Genomic DNA, 24874 nt, shown 5'->3' with positions numbered 1-24874 from the left:
AAGCACATGTGTGACTGCATGTATGTGGAATGTCTCACTGTTATTCATCAGGTGACAGAGGCAGCTCTGCCATGTTGTAGCTCAGAGGTGAAGAGGCGAGGTCACAGGTGACTGACTGATGATTTGGTGCTATAGATTAACTAGTATTTATTATCATGACAGTTGTTAGGCTGCTGATGTAAATTGATTCATTAGTGTATGTTTGACAAAGAATCTGAATTGACACGTCTCACTTTTTATATGGCACGAATCCATGTGTTATTTTATCAGGTGGCAATATGTGCTAGTGCAGTCAGAGGGGAGGAGCCAGGGCCAAAGGTGAGGCACATCAAGCACAGAATAATAATTGTAATCTGAGGATAAAACGCAGGTACTGAGGCTGAAAGAAGCTTCAGTGCTCTCAGAAGACTGAAAAGATGGCTAAGGTCCACCAGCAGAGACTGGACAGTATAGATGGAAAACAAACATGCCAGCAGTTTATCTCAGTTAGCGAGAGGAGCAGGCATGTGTTTGGCTGCTTCACACAGTGGACATTGAGTTGTTGTGTGGGACATGTAGTCCATGTCTGTTGCTGTAACAGTAGTTCATGTTTAGAATAGAAAATCTCAGCTCACTGATCTGATCGGGGCAATAGTGCCTAAAATGTTGCATAATTTTGCTGAGAGATCTTTTACTTTGTGGTAATCTGAGACGAGTAGTTTTATGGACAACAACCAGCAGGTCATTCAGTGTTGCCTTAGTGCTGATGTGTCAGAGATGTTGGTGCAGTATAAGTACTTAAAGTCATATTCTTTTATTGTCACGACTGTATTTGAAGCTATTTTTATTTTTGTATGATACCTGATTTATATGGATTATGGCTGAAGTAAACTAAACTAAAGTATAAAATACTTAGTCAGTCATTTGTTTAATAGTAATTTAACATTATATAATTAACATATAAAACTATGAATTGTGATTTTAAATGGTTTAAAAGCATGAAGAGTAGCATATGTAGGCAAGTATATTTCTCCTTTTATCAAGAAGCAAAGACAAAAAGGAAAAAAGAAAGAAACAGGGTTCGGTCCCCACCAACGCCAAAAACAAATCTACGCCCTTGGGCCTGCATGAATAAACTTTCTGAATCCTTTATCATCTGCAACTGAAAACTGTTGTGGATGATTACTATACCTTTCTAATGTGACGTTGTTGTCCCTGGCTCTCTCTCTCCCTCCCGCTCTGTTCCTGTGCTACTGAGTGTAACTACCGCCCCTCCCCCCTCTGCCCAGCGCACAAGGCTCACGTGCGGAGTGAATAGGGATGGGTACCGGTATCCGGTGCCATGATGGCCCCGGTTCTGACATAAACGGTAGTAACCAGACCGAAAAGCAGCGCACATTTCGGTGCTTTATTTTCCTGAGATTGGCTAGAATCTAAAGTGTATCACATCATTTTACGTTTCCGAGGATAGTAGGCGGGTCCAGGTACGTACGTTCTTTTAGAGCAGAGCTACAGATTAAAAATGCCCAAAGCGAAGCGGTCAAAGTCTGGCTGTACTTCACAGCAAAAGATGCAAACTCAGCAGCCTGCAACAAGTGCTTTAAGCTGATACTGTGCAAAGGAGGTAACACCTCAAATCTGATGAAACACCTGGTGACGCATAGCGTTTTTTTAAAAGCCGAGAAATGCACCGTATTTGATAGCTTGCTGCGAGACCTCACACCGAGCACATCTACTGCGGGTGTGGTGCCTGTTATCGACCCGGAGTTAGCAACATCCCCCAAAAACCTGAAGAGGAGAGTCCTGGCCCCTAGCCCTGCCAGTGTAGCAGAAATGATGACGGATGATGATGGCAGCAGCAGCAGCAGCCGTTCTTCTCTGCGTGAGTAGCTTCATGTTGTTCGTGTGTAATTTACGTTGAGTAGGCTAACCACGTTATTACATTAATGCATGTAAGGTGATCTAGCAAACACCGTCGTAGTTACATGCGGCTGTCTTCTTGTTTGATGGCAGATACTCCCTTCACCCTGGCCAAAAAGGCTAAAATGACCAAAGAAAAAGTGGAAAACAGTTAAACATGAGAGGTTTTTGGACAAAGTTTGTGTTTTTTCCATTGTTTAAGCACTGCTTCCAGCCCAGAGTGATACCATATATGCCCCATAGCTGCAGAAAAGGCTAACATTGTTATCTTTTTACAAAAAAGCAGCTGAACATGAGAGGTTTTTGGACAAGTTTGTGTTCTTCATTCTTTAAGCACCGGTTCGAGCACCGTTTAAGCACCGGCACCGTTTCAAAAGTACCGGTTTGGTACTGGTATCAGATAAAACCTAAACGATCCCCATCCCTAGGAGTGAAGCGGGAAAAAGTGTGAGAGAGGGTGAGAGAAGGAAAAAAAAAACCACGGCTCGTGTCGTTCACTTCAAAGAGTCGGCTCTAAGAGCCGTTTCATTCGCGACCAACACATCACTACTTCACACCTTCATCTCCTCCACATTAGATTATTGTAATACTCTTCTTCACCTTCACATGGTCCAAAAAGCTGCAGCTCCAGTGTTAAAGTCCTTGCACTGGCTTCTGCTCAGGAACAGATATCAGTTTATTCATTCTTGCTGTTATGGCCTTACGACTCATGTCATTGAACTTCGTCTCCAAACCGGATCCTTAGAGCCACTGATGGTGCTCCTCTGGCTATCGCACTGACCCATTTTCATAAACACAGGGAGATCACACCATCTGAACTTTAGCACCAACACTGGAGAAACAGCAGGTTGGCTACAGCGGGCGGCCCGTGGACGTCCGTGTCTGTAGAAACACTCGTATCTAAATATGTGTCTGAGGTCTGATCGGGTGACGCTGGTTCTGCTGTAGGTTACCACTGTTGGACTGTGCTGTGAACACTGAGGAAGTTTACCCACACACACAGACCAGTTCCTCCTCTTTGACTCCCACCACCCTCGGGAACACAAACTGGGAGTAATCAGGACAACGCAGAAAATGTTCCCACAAAGGAACACACATGTGCAAAGGAGGCTCTTAAAACATGGTTATCATCCAATCAGAAAAGCTGCACAGAAACGAAGGTCAGACACCAAAGAGGGAGAATCAGAAGGACAAACAGGAAGTCAGGTTTGTCAGACAGTCTTCTCCCAGCACGACGTCCCAGTGTAGCTCAGACACACACTCAACAACACAGCAGTGCAGGGAGGACCTCTGCACAGGAGACAGATGGAGCGAAAGAATCCATGATGCAGTCTGAGCTCCTCCGTCTCACATCACATCCGTCTCCAGGTGGATTAATCCTGTGCTGATGGTGAGCCGCCACTTTTTGTTCGCCTCTTGGATCAGAGTTAAAATCCTCCTGCTGACAGATTACGGTGTGTCAAACACCTGAGACCGCGAGCTTAGCTCCTCCTTTAAACTTACCTCAGAAAACGAAGGAACACTATTTATATTTGGTTTGTAAACGGCGGCGCAGCCACATGGCGGGCAGGTCGCCATCTTTTCATTCTGGTAAACTTCAATGTTTATTTTTAATTCCTCTCTTAAGTACGGTCTGATTGGCTCATATTTCACATCAAACGTATACGTTTAGTTTTGGTATCATCACTTTATTTTTGAGACGCTGGGATCGTCCATATCAGGCAGCAGGCGTGCTGCGTTTCAGACCGGACAGAAAATGGGAAATTCCAGTTTCCAGAATGGAGACGAAGCAGCTCAGTGTGAAAGTGAAACAACTGATTTATTGATCATTTCATCCACCCAACTTTTCAAAAAGGTTATTGACACAACACACATACTCTTTAATAAAGTGAAATTATTACAGGAAAATGAAACATAAGTTAAAAAGAGCACGCTCTGAGATCTATGGTACAGTTTCAGCGTCGATTCGTCCAGCCTCTGTATTTGTTTTATAAAAAACTTCATCTTGATTCGCTGAGCTGGATTTCAAATGTTCGTCTCGATCCTACAGGAAGCAAACGTTTACAGTCCGATCTCTGAAACCCACTGCAGGTTTCTGATGGATCGCAGAAGGATGGTGCTCGTGACGCACTCGTCACTGCACGCCCGCGGGCGGCTCCACGTCCTCCATCGGTTGGCTGCCGAAGCCGCTGTCGACAGTGACGTCTGATTGAAGAGAAGAATAAGAACGAGGTGAGTGGGTCTGTTGGACGTAACAAAACGTAAGCAGCACTTCGATGTTAGATGTGAGACTAAAAACAGATTCCAGTCGTCGCTGTTCTGCACATGCTCAGTACCGTCCTGCTCTATCGCCGCAGCGTGTAAAACATCAGATCTGAGCAGAGCTAACGGACGCCTCCGTCAGTTACCTGTGTTGTGTTTGTCGTCTCGGAGCTCGGCGTTCCTCAGCAGTCGGACTCCTTCTGTCAGACCGAGAGACTGCAGAGCTTCAACCAGGCCTTCGACTGCACCTCCACCCAGCTGCAAACACACACAAACGTTTAATCTGACCTGCAGCCGTCACAAAGCAGACCTCTGCAGCTTAACGTGGAAGACTGCCATGAGCTCCTGTGAGATACATGAGCACATGAGTCACACTGCTGCAGTACCCACATACTCCACCAGGAGGAGCCCATGACATTCAGTTTGTTTCAGTTCTTATTCTACAGAAAATCACCAAAGTCCCCTCCAGGTGCTTTACGCGGTACGTTAGAGACTCGGCAGTAATAACAGACGCGTCGCTGCTCACAGGTATCACAGGTGTGTCTGACAACCTGATCGAGATAAACAGGAAACGTCCCTCACAGAGTCTTCCTCTAAATAATAAACTGACAGCGATCATGTGACTGTGTGCGCAGGAAGCAGCAGCACAGCTTACTGAAACATCTACGAGCACAGCGATGCTTCCTGTTTGTGTCGCAGAGCCAGGACGTGGCTGGCAGGTGGCGAGGACGAACTCCCTGTTAACAGGAAGAGACCTCTAATTGACTCGGGCAGAGGGAGAGGCGGACACGAGGGGTGCCATCACGTGAGGCCGGCTGTCAGACGTGACCCTACGCAGCCTCAGCGAGGCACGTGTGCGGTGGGCGTGGCTCTTACCTTGTAATGGCGCAGCAGCTGGCGGCAGGGCGTCGGACTGTCCTGGTACAGGTGAGTCAGCGTCATCATGCCCAACTTCTCCGCCAGTTTCTTCCAGGGGACGTCGCCGACGCTCAGCACGTCCACGAGCCGTGACAGCGTGTCCTCGTCGAGCCCCGCGCGCTCCACCTCTGTGGCGGCATCGCAGCTTCATGTTAGCTTGTTTTTAGTAACATCTGAAATGCGATCAGCTAAAAAGAGAAAACCGACGAACCTTCAGTGCTGCTGGTCGTCGGTCTGATGTTCCCGCTGCCGCGGCGATCCGACTTCGGACTCTTAGATGGCGACAACACTTTCCTGACCTGAAGAGGTGATGTAGCCACACACAACAGCTTCTGTTAGCGTCCTCACAAACTGTAACGGCGTTCAGAAAATGCCACCTGAGGGTGTACTCTGATTACTCTGAATCGATTACCCCGCTGTTTACGCAGTTGGTCGATCACATGTACATCTGTCGTCTCTACATCTGGAAAATATGCTTTTATTTTGAAAGTACAACTTACCTTTTGGCATTTAGCCAGGTCCAGGGGGGTGTGGCCTCCCGCAGGTCTCTTGCGGGGATTGGATGTCTTTGGGGCGACCTCTCGCTCTTTCTCTTCTTCTCTGATTGGTTCATCTTCATCGTCTGAGGAGGAGGAGCTGAAGAAGAGCGGCTCATCGTTCTCGATGGACTTATCAGCACCTGAGGAACAGCCCACCTTTAATCACCTGTTCGTTAAACGTGGCTCCGCCTCCCCATGTGTGCGTGTCTCACCTGCAGCGATGAGCATGGAGCAGAAGGTCGGCGAGCTGAGGCTTGCGGCCAGGTGGAGCGGCGTGTTTCCTCCAAACGTGCAGGCGTTAACGTCAGCTCGGAGCTGGAAACACACAAAGACATTAATGACATCAGATTCACACTGCAGGTTGATGTAAAGAAGCTCCGCCCCCTGCTGTGTCTCGTTACCTCGGTGATGAGCAGGCAGGCCACCTTGAACAGGTTTTCTCTGACGGCCAGGTGGAGGGCGGTGTTCCCGCTCTTCTGCTCAGGCTCGTTTATTTTGGCTCCGCCCTCCACCAGCAGACGCAGGCAGCGTTCGCCGTCCCTCCTCACAGCCAGGTGAAGTGGGTGGAGGCCTGACGGAGAGAAACGTTTCGGTTACGTTCAACCTTTTATATTTCTGTGTGTGTGTGGGGGGGGTGTCCTCTCACCGTGGAAATCGGGCATGTTGACCAGGTGGGCGTGGCATTCTCCCAGGTGAGCCAGCAGGAAGCGAAGAATGTTGTGGTCCCCGGCCAGCGCCGCCAGGTGGAGGGGGGTGCGGCCATCTTTGTCCACCAGGCTGGGGTCAGCCCCCGCCTTCAGCAGCACCTCCACCACCTTCACCTGCCGTGTGATCACCGCCAGGTGCAGGGGAGTCTGCAGAGGAGGAGGAGTCAGCGGTCACGTGATAAGGATGTTTGCAGCTTCCTGCAGCGCCCTAACCTGCCCGACGGGTGTGTGCTCCGTGCTCCGATCAGAGCACAAACACTCCAAACAGGAAAAACTTCCCAGGACTTTACCTGCGCATCTGAAAACACCTGATCTGCCAGTTTCTGAAGGAACTACTTACCTGTCCTCAGACTGCAGCTAAAAAGATGAGGCGAGTTCTAGTTTACCTAGTAACCTGTAAACTATGCAGGATGTTATTACCTGTTACAGCTGGGTTTACTCATTATCTACATCAGACAGGAGGGGGAGGAGCTTACCTGCTGGAGGTGGTTGGCTGTGTTGATGATGCCTTGCTGCTGGCTGCTGAGCAGAGTGTGGATCAGCTGCTGGATCACACCTGTCTGATGATGGATGATGGCCAGGTGTAAAGGTCTGGAAGGAGAAACAAACACGTGAAGCCACCAAACAAACCTCAGAGGAGAAACTTGCTCTGATTGGTTCTCAGAAACACTCACGTGTCTCCGTTTCCATCTTGGATGCCACACAGGTGTCTCTGGATGGCGAGGAGGACGCGAGCGTCTCCGGTGCTGCAGTACTGCAGCAGGGCGGTGGCGGTCTGCCGGGCGCTCTGAGAGACTCTGCTGTTGAGGGCGGCAGCTGGAAACGCAGCACAGGTGGAGGTTCAGGTGAGAGAGCGTACAGCGGCACGTCATCGGCGTACGACGAAAGGAGAACAGTTTTGTTTCTTACCGATCTGAAGGAGCTGCTGACGGAGCGGCGAGTCGCTCTGTCCTCCTGTCTGTCTGTCGGTCTGCTGCTGCTGCTGAGCAGCACCTGACTGAGGGGCGGAGCCTGACATCTGAGCCCCTCCCCCATTACCAAAGCCAGGGAAAGAGACATTAAAAAAGCCTCCCGTTCCTGCTCCTCCCCCCGCTCCATTCATCTCCTGGTGGAACTGAAATCCTGCAGAAAGAAGATTCGAAACTCAGGACGGCCGAGGAAAGCCTCGGCGCCGCGTCCGTTTGAGTCTGAGAGACGCCTTCCTCTCATGTTCATGCGAGGAAATCCCCCATCTTAGAAACATTCCTACCTCCTCCTCCTGATCCACCAAATCCCCCGGCTCCTCCTCCTCCTCCTCTTCCTCCTCTCCAGTGCTCATAGTGAGGCAGCGGCTTCTGCTTCTTCCTCAGCACCTCCTCTTTGTCTGCGAGGGAGAGAAGACGAGACGATGGTGACGGAAAACAAACTTCGGAAATTCAAAAACTAGAAAGTGCGCTTCGTGTCTCTCGCTGCTGTGTAATGAACACCTGAGTGAGTAGGTGAGGACTGAAAGTCTGTGCATGGCAACAGTTTCCACTGTGGGAAACCCCAGAGCTGTGACCTTTAACCCCAAACATCTGCGAGCCTCTGTGGGGATTTACCGGCAGCGCCTGGTTAGAATGTGCTGTGTGCAGCGTGGCGGCTCACCTAGGACTTGCGGGATGTAGGTGAACTGTTTGGGGTCACTGCTGTCGCCCGCCTTCTTCCTCCTCAGCTGCAGGAAGACGGTGACGGGCCGCTCGATCTCTGTGCTGTGATAGGCCGGCGTTTTGAACACGATGGCGTACTGCAGAGAGGAGACCAGTTACTCAGTGTTAAGTGTTTTCTTCTTCGTGGCCTCTATTAGACCAGCTTTGCATGAGTGAAGGCTCGAAATAATCCTTCTTTACATTACACAGCCCCTCAGATCACCCTTGGCCTAAAATAAGCTGTTGTAGCTCCTCCCCCTTTAAGACAATGCCAAAGAGCCTCCAACACCACGGAGAACTGCCCGTGTATGGTCTTCCTGTTCCACAGGGGGCGCTCTTCAGCTGGTAAAAGCGTCTTTAACAGACTGGAGAAAAAAGTTTTGCTGGTTTCTGTGAGTATCAGGAACATCACAGCAGCACGAGCCGCTTTACAGCATCCTAAACCCTTAACCGACCAATCAGCACGCAGTAGCAGAACAGCAGTGCCTTATGGGAAACATCAGCTCCACTGCGAGGCAAACTAAGGGGCTGTTTCCATTTCAGTTCAGACATGTGATCCACGATGGATCTCTACTAAATAAACGCCTTATTCCTCTCTGAGCACGCTCACAAATGCAAGACTTTAAAGTGGGTGGGGCTTCTGTGGCTGGGAGCTACCTGCCCTTTGTGACATCATACAGAGCAGGAGTAGAAAAACCTGAGGTGAGTGCAGTGTGATGAGAGCATTTATAAAAACACTGACAGTCGTCTGTGTTCACTGTGCACAGCTGCAGTGCGTCACATGACAGCGTCGCCTTCCTCTTTAATGACGTTACACATGCTGTGCTGTGCGTGGGGGCTTTCCTGCACATCGAAAAAAGCCACCGACACTTTATTAATATTATTTTCACAATTTTTAACGTCACACACCACAAACCCACAAACTGCAGGTTTATTGTGTTGAAGGCTGCCTCTGTTTGTCTCTCGGCGACTCAGACATTTCCTACGAAGCAGATCTGAGACACGATTTCTGGCAGAGCTGCTCCTCACAGCTCCCTGCTTCCCCCAAACGCAGCCAAACGCAGCCTCAAGCTGAAGCTGAGGCTGGTGAACTCGTCCAGCAGGCAGATGTTTGGAACGATGCGTCTGCAGCCCGTTTGGAGGAATTCCCCTCAGAGCGCGCACACACACATGCACACGCACACACACATGCACACGCGCACACTCACACGCACACCCATGCACACACGCACGCACATGCACACACGCACACACTCACACACACGCACACACACACGCACACACATGCACACACTCACATGCGCACACACATGCACACGCACACACGCACACGCACACACTCACGCACACACATGCACATGCACACACGCACACACATGCACACACTCACATGCGCACACACATGCACACGCACACACGCCCCGTGTTTGTGGGGACATCTAACTGGCACAAATCTTTCTCCCCCTGCTTCGCTAACCATAACCCAACTGTAACCCTGACACTAAAACCACATTTTGAGTCTCCAACTTGTGGGGACGGGATATTGGTTCCCACACACACACTTACCTGTTTGTGGACGTCCGTAGGTGAGAAGTCCCCAAATGCCTCCCAGCATCCGTCCTCGTCCTCCTCGTAAAACCGGATCTCGATGTCATCTGAGGAGCACAGAGGCATGATGGGATATGTCTGCAGCCTGAGCGGCGGTGAAAACAAAGCGCTGAAGGTTTGTTGTTTACCTTTCTGGACTTTGTCGCAGAGCAAGAAGATCTCGTCTCCTCCGAGCACCGAGCCGCACGTCTTATCCATGCGGGAGATCTTCAGGTTGGAGGCGTTGGGAGACTCTGCAGGAAGAACAGATTTTTATCAGAGCTGAGCTTCTGTCAGCGTCTGCAGTGCGGTTCATTTTCAGCTTCTTCATCAGTTACATTGTTTACTTAAATAAACAAACTGGTTACTTCAGCACTAAACACGTCTGCAAATACAGCTCATCGTTACAAAGTTCACTGCGCTCAGATCAGCTGAGCAGGACGCTCAGACCTCTATCCAATCAGAGGCCTGAGGACGCTGCACGGTCAGCATTGATTTCGTCCACCTCTGCAGCACAGCGAGCTCTCGTCTAAGCAAATCTTTACTGAGGACTCACTGCTGTCGTAGATGGGGTTGGAGACGACGGGCTTCAGCGCTCGGGTGAAGGCGCCGGTGCTGTCCTGCAGGTAGGCGGTGAACTTTAACCTGACGATGTTCAGGTCCATCGTCTTCCCTAGCTCCTTGGCCTCCTTCACGATGGCCGACTCCTCGACATCTGCAAACACGCACGAGTTCGACACCTTTTATTCTGCTCGTCCCGCTGAGCTGATCGTTACGTTTATGGTCTGACGTTTGTGTGCGGACATGACAGCACGACATGTTCTGATGCTTAAAGAAACAGGAAGTTCAAAAACTGAAAGGAGAATTCTGACTTTCTGTTTCTGAACGTCTGAAACCAAAACGATTACTTATCGTTTCTGAAAACGAACAGCAAACCATTTTAAACAGTGACAAAGCGAAACAAAGACTCTGGACTGAGGTGTTCAGGTGAGTCTACCTGTCAGGTGACAGTGCGGCCCTTTGAGCCGCTTCTTCTCTTCTCTCAGCCTCCGGGTCAGAACTTCAACCACACCCTTCTTGGTCACATGGAGGATCCCCAGGTTGCTGAACCTACAGGAAGTGACATCATCCATTATGCACAGAGTCTCTTTTCTACATAAAGGTCGTGACTGCAGTGAAACACAGTCATCGATGTGTTTTTGGTTTTCTCTCAGGGTTTTTTCATTGCAGTAAAGATTCCCAACACTTTGCTGGATTTCATCTGAATCTCAGACAGAAAGCTGCGACTTCCTCTTTGGACTTTTCCCTCACAGCAGCACAAAGAGGCACAAACACACAAACCGTCTGCCTCTCTGTCTTTAAACTGTCTGACACTAAATCCAAACTTTAGAGCAACAAAGAGCACATCGACAACAACATTCAACTGACAAAGAAAATGAAATAACAATAAAATAAATATTAAATAAAAAAGATTCAAAGTGACCAAAGACTGACTAGAAGCTGACTCTGAGGGGGGGTCGTTGTGTTTTTTAATAATAATAAGGCCAAGGGGAAGTAAATAAAAAGGGAGGGGGTAATAATGCCGTGATGTGATTGGATACTGACGAGGCGGTGAGGTCGTTGGGGCCAATGTCGATGGTGCAGGTGCCGTTTTCGACGCAGTGGCGTCCAACCAGACTGTGGGCGTGGACGCGAGGAGGGTCGGTGTGCGTCACTAGCTGGACTTCGACCCGGGCCAGACCCACGTAGTTATTGATCTGAGGAACAAAGACAGCATTACGGTCTGCACGCCACAGGCGGGCTTCAGGTTGGACTCCATGAACAGCTTTAATAAAAATGGTGGATGTTCTGGTTAAAGGTGTGTAAAGATGAAGGCTGGAGGTTCTGCAGTGGTGAACTTTGAGCCACGTGTTGCACAATTATTACATAAACATCAGAAAACGTATTGTGGGAGAACGTTTCAAAACCTGCTTTAGGACACGAACGATAAAGAGCCCAGCATGGAGCCCTGTGGGACACCGGCTTTTACATCATTACCCCACACGCGTGGCTCTCTGAGGATAAACATTTATCATGTTTATTATTGATAAGAGCTCCTCCGAGCGCCTCCACGCACAGGGAGATCAGGTGTAGTACCGAGCTGTGGAGGGATTTCCCCAGACGATTCCCCCGGCTCTCCCACATTTCCTGTCCTGAAAATACCCGATAAAAAAGTTCCAAAAAGTCTTTAACTGTGAATGTAGAGAGACAGCACGAACAGGGACGCTCATCGGATTCGCTGGATGCAAACTGTCACCGATCAGTGTGCGTTAAGAACATTTGTTCCTCAAACTGTCGTGAAGATCGGTACAAATGTGGCGCTCGCCCCCACCTGGCTGGAAACTCCACGTCCACATTTCCCGATCAGCACTGATTGATTATTGGATCGTTTATCCAGAAATAAATGTCCGAGGGTTTGTTTTTTAAAACGACCTGACTGAGTTCAGTTTTAGGTCGACGTACAGAAACATTGACCGCCGGAGAGGTGAACGTGGCAAAATGACGAGGTTGTTATTGACGTGTGTTACCCACCCTCACTGTGGGGTACGTTCTCTTGTTCTTCTCGCTGGAGGCCCCCGGGAGCCCGCCGTGTGATGGACCCTCGCACTCATAACGGAAACGAAATCCCCTCTGTAAACACACACACGTTAAAGATAAGCACAGCAGTCAAGATAAGGGAACATCTGTATAGTTTCACTTTCTCTTCATGATAAAAGCAGCGCATGAATTCAACAACATTTAAAACAAGACGACGGGTCTGAAACTATTGTTCATTTCATTACAAACAGCTGCTGTGTGCATGACTCATGATCTTAAACTTTATTAAAACTTTATTCTGAAGAAAAGCTAAAGATGCGACTGCATATCAGCCGGTGTGCAGGCTGTGGTGCTGTGAGTGTTTGCGTCACTACTTCAGCACTGGTTGCGTAAACTCGGCACTTCCTTTGTCTTCATAGCAGAACTGAGCGATTTGCATAGAGACAGTCAGCAGACACGCAACCTTTAGCAGCAGAAACTCCCTGTTTGTGCTCGTCGGCTCTGTCCCGTGTTCTTATATGACTGTTGGGAAAACCCTGGATAAAAGGAAGCGACTGTTGTATTAACGTGTGGATCAGCCCGCCGGGGAAGCACCGTTCTGAGTCTGAACGAAATCTCTTCTTCCTGTTTGAGCTTCAGCTCAGGTCGGAGCTTTGAGCTCATTCATCACCTCACGCTGTTCAAATACTTTATTGTTTGTTTGCTTTGCCATGCAGGGCATCGTTCGGCTTCACGTTACACACAACAACAAACACATTTTTGTGTCGTGCTGCTGGTGTTACGTCATCACGCTGCATCCTACCACAGCTGTAGACTTTGTATTGTCAGAGCTTTTCTACTTCAAACTTTAAAACATCAGGATAAGACGTTAACGTTATGATGTAAACTCGTCTGTGGTAGGCTCAGGGGAATAAAACTGGACTGGGACAAAGCAGTGAACCTGACTCTGATCCCTGTGGGACACCATCAGCAGCTACATCACTTAATGGACCGTTCATCGGTAATGCTGGCGTCTGTTAATCACGCCACCTGTGAATAAAATTCAAATGAGGACTAACAAAGGAACAATCACGTTTAAACCATTGTTAAAGATCTGAACCACCAATAATCCAGGTTTATCAGGCCGTCTGTGTCTTATTGCTACACTATATTGTTGACGACTGCTTCGATCTTTATCTTTGTCACCTCCATGTTTCCACTGCAGTCTTTATCCACCCACTGCTGCCTTGTCGTGTTTGTAGAGTAACAGGAAGTAAGATGTGAGTCTCACCTGTTTGGGCTCTTCGATGATCTGAATGTACGGACCGTGAGCTACAACACAAACACAGGTGAAGAAAAAACACTCGTCAGTCGCTGTGACTGATCATTTCTCAAAATCATCATCAACTTTCACTATTTCATCAGCGAGAAGCAAAATGTTACCAGACGTGAGTAAATTCTAGAAGGTTCTAGATGACCAGGTGTTATTCGCTGGAGTTTTGTGGAGTTTCTTGTAACATGTTACAGTACTGATGCCCACTAACCTACACACACACACACACACACACACACACTTCTGGGTATGAAACCCAGGCTGTACATGTTTCTAAAACTGAGGGAGGGTACTGGGGCGCCCCCAGGGCAGGATCAGAGAGCTGAGTCCATCCTGAGCTGTTTGAGGTTGTAGCAAAACTTAAAGATGGTGAAAGGCTCTGGACTTTACAAGGCTTGGTTTCAAATACACTCGTGTGTTCTCAGGAGCTCCTGACTCCAGCCTGACCGTGTTCTCAGTCAGACCCGTTAATGGTTCACCTTTGACCTTTTTAAACCAGATGTTGTGACACTCAGTGGTGCAGTGGGATGCTTCAGACAGGAGGTCAGTGTGTTAAAGGCAACAAACTGACTTAAATAACAGAAACACAAATGAGAGTCTGCAGATTGATGTTGTTTCCTACAATGGCACGCATCTTTTTTTCCTGATTGAGGCAAAAAATGAGCTGGGAGTTCAACCTGTTCCATAGTTTGACGTGACTGTGACATTGTCCTGAATGCTCACCTGTCTCAGGCATGAAGGGCTCTGTCTTTATGTCCACTGGAATGTAGTCGTACGGCATGAACTGCTGCAGCTGAGGACGAACAAGCAGAAACATCTTTAACAGAGCGTCGATCGTCTTTACAGCTCAGACCTTTCAGTACCATCAGACTGTGCTGTCGGTGTAAAAGCACATATTACAGTTGTGATGTACAAAGGCAGCGGGCCCAATGTCGATCCCTGTGGAACACCTCCATCACACAGGAAGCGGCTCGTTCGTTGTGCCTCACTCTGTGGCTTACGATTGGTCGCTGGCAGACATTCCAGACTCCAGTTGCCTAGGTAACCCTTGTAAAACAGTTTCAGGGGCTTCATAACGTTCCTGTGAATCATCGATTTATCGGCAAAACTGACACATCTCTGGTATCAAAATGATGATTGATCAGTTAAACGTGAATCATTAGCGCTGTAAACCCCCTCACCGGCCTCGCAGCCCCTCAGATTTCTGCTTTTTAACGAGTTTCAAACGAATCGGTTATTTCTTACCGTAACTTAATCACTCTGTTCTTTAACTGCCTCCACTTGTTTTACACCTTTCTGCATGATTGCATTCAGCTGCACAGAATTCACTCATATAGAGAATGAAGAAGATTTTAAATGTCGTTTTTGGGATGTTTTACCAAATTTAAGCTTGTAAGTTGCACATTAATCCTGAGCCATGTCTACAGGAGCGACAACTGCTGCCATCCTGATGAACGCACCGCGCTGAGCTCGTACTCCAGCAGCTAACCTGAAGCAGACACCCAGTGCAAACATCTGGAGCCTGTTTGGCTTGTGGTGGGGCCTCCTCAGTTAATGAGAAGCAGGAACAACTTTATTCAAACGCGTTGTTGTTGCATCAAAGCGAAAATGAGCAGCAACCGACTGAAGCTCTGCGACGCTTTGTTGTGTCACCTGCACCTCTCACCTGGTTAAATACAAAGCTGTGCTTCTTTGAATGAGAAGTGGCTTCCTCTTAAACTGGAAACGGTGTCATTGCTCCTGAGTCAACATCCAACACTGATCCGATCCTCGCGCACCGTATGAAAAGTTTTCTGCTTCCTGCTGAGGTCTCCACAGGTTTACAACAAAGAGCCCACCGCACGCTTTGATTTCAGGCTTTGATGTAAACGCGTCTCTTCTTTTAGACATCAAATAAAACTCCACAGATGTGCAGAAAACCTCTGAATCCATTCAGGATGATGTAATCAGAGGAGACCTGAAATCATTTCCACGTTCTCGTGTCAGAACGAACGGCTAGAGCGAGGCTCAGGCACGCTCGCTGATCAGCTGGATTAAAAACACACTTCCTGTAGTGGAGAGAATAAAGACAAATGTAGAGAAAGTACTTACGTCGTGCTCGTAGCCGCCGATGAACTGGGCTTCAGTCATCCTGCAGCACAAACAGAGACAGTCAGTGAGAAGCGTTGAGAAAGTCAGAGGCGTGTCGGAGGAACCATCGGCCGAGCCGAGTCGCTTTAAACCCCCTCAGGCTGAAGCTGAAAGTCCCGAGAGGCGAACAAAGACACAAGAGCGCAGCAAAGCGATCCAAAGTTCAGCAGTTTCACTTTCACGCACTCAAACACTGCACTGCCTCTCTCCTTCCCTCCTTCTTCTCTGCTGTTTGTCTCTAATCTCCCCCCTCTCTCTCTGCCCCCTCCCCTTCCCGTATCTCGCTCTGCTTTCAGTCACTTCCTGGAAGTGGCTGAGCTGAGGAAAACCCCCAGAATCCCAGGCCTGCAGAGAGAGGAGGCGGGGCTACAGCTGCTGATGTCACTCTGCTGCTGCCGGTGAGGCAGACGAGGAAGAAGAGCAACAACAAACAAAAAGAAAAACAGAGATAAACATTCGAGCTGAAAAATAAAGACAGAGAGTCGACATCCTGAGACAGTTAAACTCTTTAAATAACACTCATGATGGTGTGAACGACTTCTACAGAAACAGCTTCGAATGGAAGCAGCCGTGTGGAGCAGTAAATAACTACAGCCGCACTCTCACAGCTTATTTCACCTCAAACCATCAGCGCGTGAACAGCTGATGAGGTCTGCAGCACAGTCACGAGAGAGCGGACGAGAAACCGGCCCGACAGCGTTCAGCCGTCAGACCCAAGCAGTTTAACACCGAGACAAAGCAGCTGATTAGAGCTGAAGCCCAGCGTGAAGCTAGAACCAGCAGACAGGGACGAACCTGCAGAGGTTACAGCTGTGAACGGCGCTCTGTCACGGCCGGGCCTCCGGCTCCGCTCTGCTTCCTCTTTGCTCTCTTTTCTGTCTTTTTGCTGGTTTCTCGTTCGACTTCCTGTCCCTCGTCTAACGCCTCTGACTCAAAACTGATGCGAAGCTCACTGCTCTCCCAGCTTCAACCCGCTGTGACGGGACAGCCCCTCTCAGCGCATCGGCCAATCAGAGCGCCTTGCAGAGACAAACCCACAAAGGTAGAGTACGAGCGAGATGAGAGAAAACCCGAGGGGAAGTCTGCAGGAATCCACAGAGGTTATTTCTTTCATGTTTCCCTGAAACAGCTTCAGTCATTCGCTTGAATTAACCTGATGAAACATTTCTTCACCTGCAGCGTGAGAAGCACCGAACACGATGCAGACACACAAACAACAGCTGAGGATGCCCATGCGACACACTTCATGTTTGTGACCTCGAGCAGACGTCCCAGGCTGCTTCCAGCTCCTTCAGCTTGTTTCCCGAAGCATCCGGACGCTCTACAGCCGAAGAGCTTCAGTCATTCACCACAGAAGAACAGCTGACAGCAGCTGCAGGAATCTTTAAGACCTGCAGTTTAACTGATGTGTGTTATCTGGCTTCATGGACAGAGAGCTGGGTGTCATCAGCATAGCAGTAGAAATGTTTGCTATGATGATCCAGCCTGAGGGAAGCATGTATGATGTGAACAGAGGTGGTCCGAGCACTGACAGCCGCGCGCTCAGTTTGTGAAACTTTATCTTCAGATACAGTTTGACTTTTGTGTAATACCGATTTGCACCAGCAGATGGTACAATGAGTCATCGTCACGCACATTATCAACATCTGTATTTAAAAAAAACATGCCAGTGCAAATGTGATGTCACATTCTTCGTTTGTGTGTATTTAACCAAACTGTGGATCCTGATTCGTCTCACCAGTAAATAAAAACGCTGCAGGTTTGAATGGATCTGAAAGCTTCTTCCACCTGCTGATTAGAGCTTATTGATTACTGCACATTGTTCCTCGTTTTGTTTATTTGTGTCTTTTCTTTATTTTGTTTGATTCGTTCTTCTCGTGTCTTATTCACGGTTTGTGAGTCAGCTGTGAGCTGCACTGACCTTCATGAATCTGGTTATGTTTGGTTTATGATGGTTATAAATAATCAGCCTGAGACGTTCGAGCTGCAGACTGAGTTTCTGCTATCGGCCTGACTGCCGCTCCTGATTCTGTCGCTGCATTTCTACCCCACACTGAAGCAACAAGCAAAGTGCTGCATAACAGGTAAAAATAAGAATAATCATTTAATAAAGAAAGACAAGAGAAATAAGATAAAAAGTAAAACAATGATAGAAAAACAGAAGCTGAACCCAGTCTGAAGCTGAGAATGATGATGAAGAGAAGGGTTTTCTTCAGTTTGAAGGCTGGTAATGAGGAAGATGAGCTGAGGAGGAAGACGATTCCGGAGTTTCACAACGCCCGGTCAGCAGTGCGAACCAATCAGCAGCTAGTAGGCGGACCTCAGTGAATGACACGTGACGTAGACGAACCCCGTAAAGCAGTTAGCGACAATATTTGAAATGTTTGTGTGCACGTCACCGGAAGCCAGTGCAACAATCAGAGGACGGGCCAATAATGGCCACGCCTCCGTGTCAGCAGCATTATGAACCCGCTGCAATCATTATATTAGACCTTTCTACCAGAAACAGACGGTTTAACTTCAGTTAAGTCTAAAGTACGCTGCTTTATCAACGTATTCGATACGTGAGCCAAATGAAAGAATCAAATATGACTCCAACATTACCTGATGTCAGGGCTCAAGATCTGAAGGAGGAGTTATGGAGAGTGCGACCGGCAGCTGATGAACGTCATGTAGGTTCAGAGGGTCATTAATATGGCCCAAAAAAATCATTGGACGTCCTCTTCCCTCCCTGAAGGACCGGCACAGCACTCGCTGTCTCCAGAGGGCACGCAGCATCCTACGGGCCTGCACACACCCAGGACGCCGGGTGTTTGAGCTGCTGCCGTCTGGCAGGAGGTTCAGGCTGCTGAGGTCCCGGACAAACAGACTCAAGGACAGCTGTTACAACAGGGCAACAGCCCTAATCAATGCTAACAGCTGACCTGATTGGCTACCTCCCTGGACTTTTTTTTTTTTACCGGGGGGGTGTAACAATAATAATAATAATAATAACAATAAAAATGTGCAATAAAACATGCACTCATCCCTTTTATTTCTTCCTTTTATTTAGTTAAGTTACTGTGTTGTCTTGTTTGTGTTGTGTGTCGTATTCCGTTGTACTGTTGTTCTAGGTATGACTGTGCAATGGCAACAAAGAGTTACCAGTCAGAGCGTCATCAGCATAGAAATGATGCACAACATGTGGCAGCACATGCAGTGAAAAGACAAGTGGTCCCAGACCTGAACCCTGAGGTATGCCCCAGAGACAGTATCAGACAGTTCAGGAGATCCAGATCATGTGATCCACTGTATCAGAGCAGCATCACCACCGTCAACAACACATGCGACCATTAACAACAGACAAAAGAGCAGCTTCTGTGGAGCCAGGCTGAAAAACCTGCAGCTGCTGGAAAACCACGTCCTCCAATACGTTAGAAGGAAAAGACGAAGAGCAGGACGAGGGTGGAGATCTACAGGTGGAGCATTTCATGCTTACGTAGACCGTCCCTCAGACTCACAAACATTTCTAAATGTTAAAACAAATGAGACAGTGATTTACAGGCAGGAGGATTCGACCTGTCAGTAACATTAGTTAGTAAGAAATGCTCAAAGTGATGGATCAGAACGTTAGAGCCAATAAGAAACTGAAATAATCTCAAATCAGATCCAGATTATTAACAGAGCTTGTGTCATGAAAACAAACATCTTGTAACCGGCTCGAGTAGAGATTAAAACCTTAAAAGCTGAACTTTAACTTTTCCATAAATCAGATTGTTTCCACCAGAGCAGAAATATTTATCACGATATACATTTGAAAATTTGCGATAACGATATAACTGACGATATAATTGACACTAGACAAAACACTTTACAACTCCTCAACTTTATTAGTGCAAAAAAAACATCAATGTATTTCCACTTAAACACTCAGCTGTTTTTTATGTGCATTAAAGTTATATAAAAACGTAACAGTGCAAATTCCTCGCTGACAGTTTCACCAAAAGGCATTTCCAGTGGAAACTGGCCGACATATCCTCAGCATAACCATGTATAATATCCACACAACTTAAAGAGCTTATACACACACAATACGGTAACATTATGTTGAAGCACAGTACGTATCACTCCGCGAGGCTCCTGCCTACGATAGCCGTAACGCTCCGACAATCCATCGAGCGGTGCGGCTTCGTAGCTTAGCAAAGTCGCACTGAAACATTTGACAGATTTGCGAGCGCCGTGCACATAAAATCATTTCGAGGTCAGTAAACACAACCAGAGTTCATACATAAGGCTCACGGGATTATAAGGGGCTCTGTCGACTTTCAGAAAATTCAAAGGATTGATTTTAAGTGCGCCGTATTTTCCAAACAACACAGTAATAACGACGGCCCGCTAGCATGCGCTACCAAAAATAGTGCTTTGTTGTGTATCTGACAGACGAACGCTAAACCAGTTCCACCACTGAAGCTGCAGCATTTTTACAAACCAGTTCTGGTTCATAGTTTCATTCAACGATCCGCTTTCGCTCTTCTCATTCTCCGTCACCGCCATGATTTTTCGGCCATGTGCGTATGAAAACAAAGGCACTGCACATGCACGTTTTACCCATATTCTATCGCCATATTTCATTTTCTTATTGTTGCCCAACATTATACTGGTGTTACCGTGAACGGTATGATATGGCCCAGCACTAGTTTCCACACTGATAAACACATTTATGTTCTTTTTACTGCAGTGATACGAGTGTCTGAATCCACTGTTGTTCTGTGATGAGAAGTTCAATGGAGGCGTGTAAAATCAGGAAATATTTGCCATGAGTCAGAGAATATTCCCCACATATGAACTTCTAAATGTAACAGCAACAACGTCGTCTTTGCTGCCTGTTAGCAGAACAACTGCCAGAAGAACTTTAAATAAACCAGGGTGTGTGTCGGCTTCACGGGGACACAAACACTGCTCTTTTAGTTTCTCATCAAGGAAAAATGAACTAGAACGACTCGAATACACCTGTTATTATTCTCACTACAATATTATTATTTCCTGTTGTTATTATTATTATTGCATACATACACTGAGCTGATACAGGAGTGATGAAGAAAACCGACAGCATCTAACGTGTAGTTTTTACCTGACAGGCGCAGACAGGGCATCACTTATAATCCAAATCTGAGGATGAGATGGTTTGTCAGTTTTATTTTCTTATTCTGACCCGTATTAAACTGGCCCCTGTTGTAAACATCAGGTGCTTCCTGCAGCTTGGCTCTGATTATGAGGAAGAGCAGCAACAAACTGAGCGAATAAACCAACGTCAGTCTGCATCAGAGGTTCCCATCGCTTTCAGGTGAGAGCCATATAGAGTCAAACTTTCCGCTGCGCTGGGATGTTTTGTAGCAACCGCTGTTTCAGAAACAACCTCCATGCGCCTTAACGAGGTGTTAGTCATCAGCTGCTGGTTGTCACGGAAACACAAAACAGATTGAGGTCTCAGCTGGTCAGACGATTTATTTAATCTAAAACAGGCTGCTGTCGGCTTGGGACCGAAGCATCAGTCCATCCTCCGTCTCAAACAGGCTCCTGTCTCTTTAAAAACATACTTTTCTCTGATTGGACAACTTGTGGAAGCCTGCAGAGGGGCACTACGTACCTACATGTGAGCTGTGCTGAATGATGATTTATGCAATCCACGACAGACAGCATGACACGCTTAAGAACGGCGGTCTGTTGGCGGTTTAAAAATGATTTCTTTCCTGCAAATCAAGTCAGGGGCGAGGGGGTGGAGCCTACAGCCGGGGGACGCAGACACTTCGCAGGTTTGGGTTCATTTCCTGAGGTGATCAAACACACCTGTCTGGAAACCCACGCAGACACGTGGAGGACAAACACACCCGAGTGCACAAAGCGTGACGCCGTCACATTTTCACGACCTTTAACCTTTTGATTCATGTTTGTGTTTGCTCTCATTCATCAGCTCACGGTCGGTGTTTCACTGTCAGAGGGTAAAAAACTCGTTTGGAGGACCAATCACATCACTGCTCTTTATGTGTGTGTTTGTGTGTGCTGTATAGAGCGCTGTGAGTGCAGTCGGTGTAACATTGAAGTGAAGTCGTTCTGATTAAAAATGGTGAAAAGAACATGGACCCAAACGTCTTGGGTCGCAGCAGATGGCCCCGCCCCTCCCTGAGCCTGGTTCTGCTGGAGGTTTCTTCCTGTTAAAAGGGAGTTTTTCCTTCCCACTGTTGCCAAAGTGCTGCTCATAGGGGGTCATATGATTGTTGGGTTTTTGTCTCTATCTATTATTGTAGGGTCTACCTTACAATATAAAGCACCTTGAGGCAACTGTTGTTGTGATTTGGTGCTGTATAAATAAAGTTGAATTGAATTAATATTACTAATAACAACAACAATATTAATAATAGTGCCATGACGATTTAAAACAAAACCCTGGCGCTGCAGCGAGCAGGACAGGAAGTGAGATACACAGCCTGCTTTAACTTCAGTGCACAACATACAAAACAAACCAAAACAAAAATCACTTTTTGGAGCTTCAGGGCTTCCGTAGAAACCACAGAAACATTCCTGTGCGTCACTGAGCTTTGAGCAACAGGATTCCAAAACATCTCATAACAAACAGGAAACGCATCACAGCACATTACAGGGTTAACAGCAGACGTACCGCAGGGCTCCTGCCATGGCTCAGCGCTGACAACGACGATGATGATGATGATGAGGAGGAGGAGGCAGCTGACCTGTTCTTCCTCCTTCAGGGATTTTCCTGTGGATGGTAAGCGAAGGGTTAATGACACAGCTCGGTGCTGATGGAGTCACATCAGTGGGAATTTCCACCCTCCTCCTCCTCTCTGATGTTTGGGGACGATCAGGGAGCTCAGGCCCAACAGACACAGTTAAAGGAGCAGTCCGCCTTCACCACAGCCTCAGTTTCACAGGGTTAGCTTAGCACAAACACTGAGAACCAATGGAAACTGTTAGCCTAAAACCCAACAGGAGGAGGAGGAGGAGCAGCTCTGGAAAGGTCACATTTACATCTGCTTTCATGTGTTTTTGGAAAAATGTTTTTCAAAAGTTTTTCAAGCTACTCAGAAAAATTCATCTTTCAAAGAAGATGATGAATTTTTTCAATGATTTGCAAACCAAACGAGGCGTTTAGGCGCCGTCAGAACTTTCTGTCCTACAAACAGACGAGGAAGACTTGCTGAAGCTTTGCTGCTTCCTCCAAATACAGTTTTCTGAACTTTTGACTCTCGGACCTCGGCCTTATTTAAACTCTCCTCAGCTTCTTTAATCCGCTTTGATATTTTCACGTCTGTAAGGTAGAAATTCTCCTTTCATTCATTTTTCCAGAGCGGACAGAAAAGTCTCATTTTAATGTAGCACCATCAGCACCATCAGCACCACATCTGTGCTCTGCCAGCGGCACGTGATTGTTGGCTGCTGTCTGTTGTATATTTGTGAGTCTGTGAGCACCTTGAGGCGACTGCTGTTGTGTTTGGTGCTTTATAAATAAAACAGACAAGATGATTAAATATTGTGAACATCTGTGTCTAGAAAATTCTCTTTTGATCATATTTACAGTAATGAAGTCTGTGGATGTCATCAGAGCGCCTTAAAGGAAAACTTCAGGGTCAGAGTTCAGTGTCATAACGATGAATGTTCCCTAACCCTGCAGATGGCTGACGTCAGCACGGCTGTTTCAAGGGTTCGTTTTGGGGAAATGTGCGAGCAGAGCCACACGCGTTGGATCCAACGTGAACACCTGGATGGAGATGATGCAGGTGTGGTGGAGCGCCTGGAGCCGCCTCGGGTCACACGGGGTAAAACGGCCGACGGCAGGGCTGGCGTGAAGCACGCTTCCTGTTAGAAAGGCCTTGTTTCCTCTGGAACTTCTTTCAGGTAGATCTGAGACGCAGGTGGGCCACACCGAGACCACCACATGCCACACTGGAAGTCCTCACTCCGCGGCCCCTCGGCAGGCTTCCGGAAACTGGCGAATCTGAGGGCTCAGTATGCGGTAAAGGATAATTTTAAACTGTGAAGCAGCTCAAGAACAAACCCCAGGAGCCGAGCACAGTGGCTATTTAACTGGATTCTTTGCGCCTGACAACAAACATGAGCCTGGATTATAGAAGCAGAACGAGCCAGTTTAAACATCACAGCGCAACCTCAACACCTCCACACTTCATCTGCATCAAACACAGCCAGCGCTGAAACGACCCAATAATCGATCATCAATAATCCTCAGTGATCGAGTAACAGCTGCTCACGTCACCCCGAATGTTTGTCACGCGAAAATGAGGCACATTAAAGTTCGGCTGTGGTGGAATCACCTGAGTTACAGGTGCGTGTCCAGCGCTCGGTTATTAATTTTATTTTATTGATCAGCAGTTTGACTGTAAATGAAGTTAAAGAAACGTTACCTGCGTGCAGCTCTCAAGGTTCACTTCAGTCTGGAAACTCCAAACTGGATTCAGCAACAAGACCAAGATCACAACCCCGAGGTCACGTCCTGCTCCCGATTTTCAAAATAAAGGTAAGAACCCTGCACCTCTGATGTGAAGCGAACAGGAGAGAAATCAGTGTGAAAAACATTCAAACGAGAAGAGAAAAAAACAACAAAAAAGGAGGACAATAAAACAATAACAGTCTCAAAAAATATTCAGGAAAATTAAAAAACAGCATTTCAAATGTTTTTTTTAATTTATATATCAAAAATTCATATTATCTTAATTTTTATTTATTTCCTCTGAACTCATCGACTGTAATACATTCAGTTCAGAGATATCACTATTTCATTTGAATTTTTAGATTTTATATTTATTTAAAATTCTCCAGATAATTTTATACAAATTATTAAAATAATTAATTTAAGGAGAAAAGCGAAAAGATACAAACATTTTTACACAAACAGAAAAATTAGAAATATAAACAAAAAAATAAGCTTTTAATGCTTTGTATAAAAAAAATAATTAAACTAAATTATATTTAACTATTTCACTATCCTTTCAAAATGTGCAGTAAAATGATGCTTTTGTTTTGATAATCAGGAAGTCATGTCCCGCCCTCCGCAACAAACTTGACTTAGCTCAGCTCGGTTGTCATGGTGACCACAGGCAGGCAGTCAGATTGGAAAGCCCCAGAGCTGAAGGGGAATTCCGGCACCACGTGGCAAACTCTACCTACTGATTGGTGGATGGTAAAGGGGAGCCACGCCCACCCAGGCAGAAAAACAAGAAAAAAACAAACAAAAAGGAAACTTGTTTTTTAAAAAACGAATAAAGT

At 47.1% G+C, this 24874-nt stretch overlaps 1 protein-coding gene and 1 long non-coding RNA gene across 4 annotated transcripts; one reads left to right on the top strand and one right to left on the bottom strand.

Moving 5' to 3' along the window:
• Positions 1 to 3699: 3699 nt before the first annotated feature.
• nfkb2 (nuclear factor of kappa light polypeptide gene enhancer in B-cells 2 (p49/p100)) lies at positions 3700 to 24179 on the bottom strand. 3 transcript variants are annotated; one of them, XM_084948772.1, is made up of 24 exons: positions 24013 to 24179; positions 22254 to 22352; positions 15560 to 15599; positions 14192 to 14261; positions 13427 to 13467; positions 12151 to 12249; positions 11185 to 11336; positions 10577 to 10689; positions 10136 to 10294; positions 9729 to 9833; positions 9559 to 9647; positions 7952 to 8090; positions 7575 to 7688; positions 7235 to 7447; positions 7000 to 7141; positions 6802 to 6916; positions 6265 to 6472; positions 6020 to 6189; positions 5831 to 5933; positions 5580 to 5758; positions 5291 to 5378; positions 5038 to 5207; positions 4308 to 4419; positions 3700 to 4104 (listed from the first exon to the last, which is right to left on the bottom strand). In XM_084948772.1, the coding sequence occupies exons 2-24, from the start codon at positions 22268 to 22270 to the stop codon at positions 4034 to 4036; spliced, it is 2709 nt and encodes a 902-aa protein (XP_084804898.1). In that variant the 5' UTR covers positions 22271 to 22352; positions 24013 to 24179; the 3' UTR covers positions 3700 to 4033. The 3 variants fall into 3 exon arrangements, with proteins under 3 accessions (XP_084804898.1, XP_084804899.1, XP_084804901.1); XM_084948773.1 differs by lacking the exon at positions 24013 to 24179 and having other exon boundaries at positions 22254 to 24000; XM_084948775.1 differs by lacking the exons at positions 22254 to 22352; positions 24013 to 24179 and adding an exon at positions 16394 to 16615.
• LOC146375434 (uncharacterized) lies at positions 16524 to 17364 on the top strand. Its single transcript, XR_014801978.1, has 2 exons — positions 16524 to 16640; positions 16778 to 17364. It is a non-coding gene; the product is annotated as an uncharacterized LOC146375434 (long non-coding RNA).
• Positions 24180 to 24874: the final 695 nt, after the last annotated feature.

The sequence above is a fragment of the Perissodus microlepis genome, chromosome 13 (assembly GCF_051167445.1).
Source record: "Perissodus microlepis isolate ML-2025 ecotype Zambia chromosome 13, ASM5116744v1, whole genome shotgun sequence".
Lineage (NCBI taxonomy): Eukaryota > Metazoa > Chordata > Actinopteri > Cichliformes > Cichlidae > Perissodus > Perissodus microlepis.
Note: the sequence above shows the minus strand (reverse complement) of the source record. Positions and strands in the feature narration are given on the sequence as shown.

Excerpts from the sequence above, each read along its gene's own strand:
- nfkb2 (XM_084948772.1), bottom strand. Across the intron at positions 12,250-13,426 it reads TCATCGAAGAGCCCAAACAG|AGGGGATTTCGTTTCCGTTA; the intron begins GTGAGACTCACA and ends GTGTGTTTACAG. Across the intron at positions 9,648-9,728 it reads CTGCGACAAAGTCCAGAAAG|ATGACATCGAGATCCGGTTT; the intron begins GTAAACAACAAA and ends TGTGCTCCTCAG.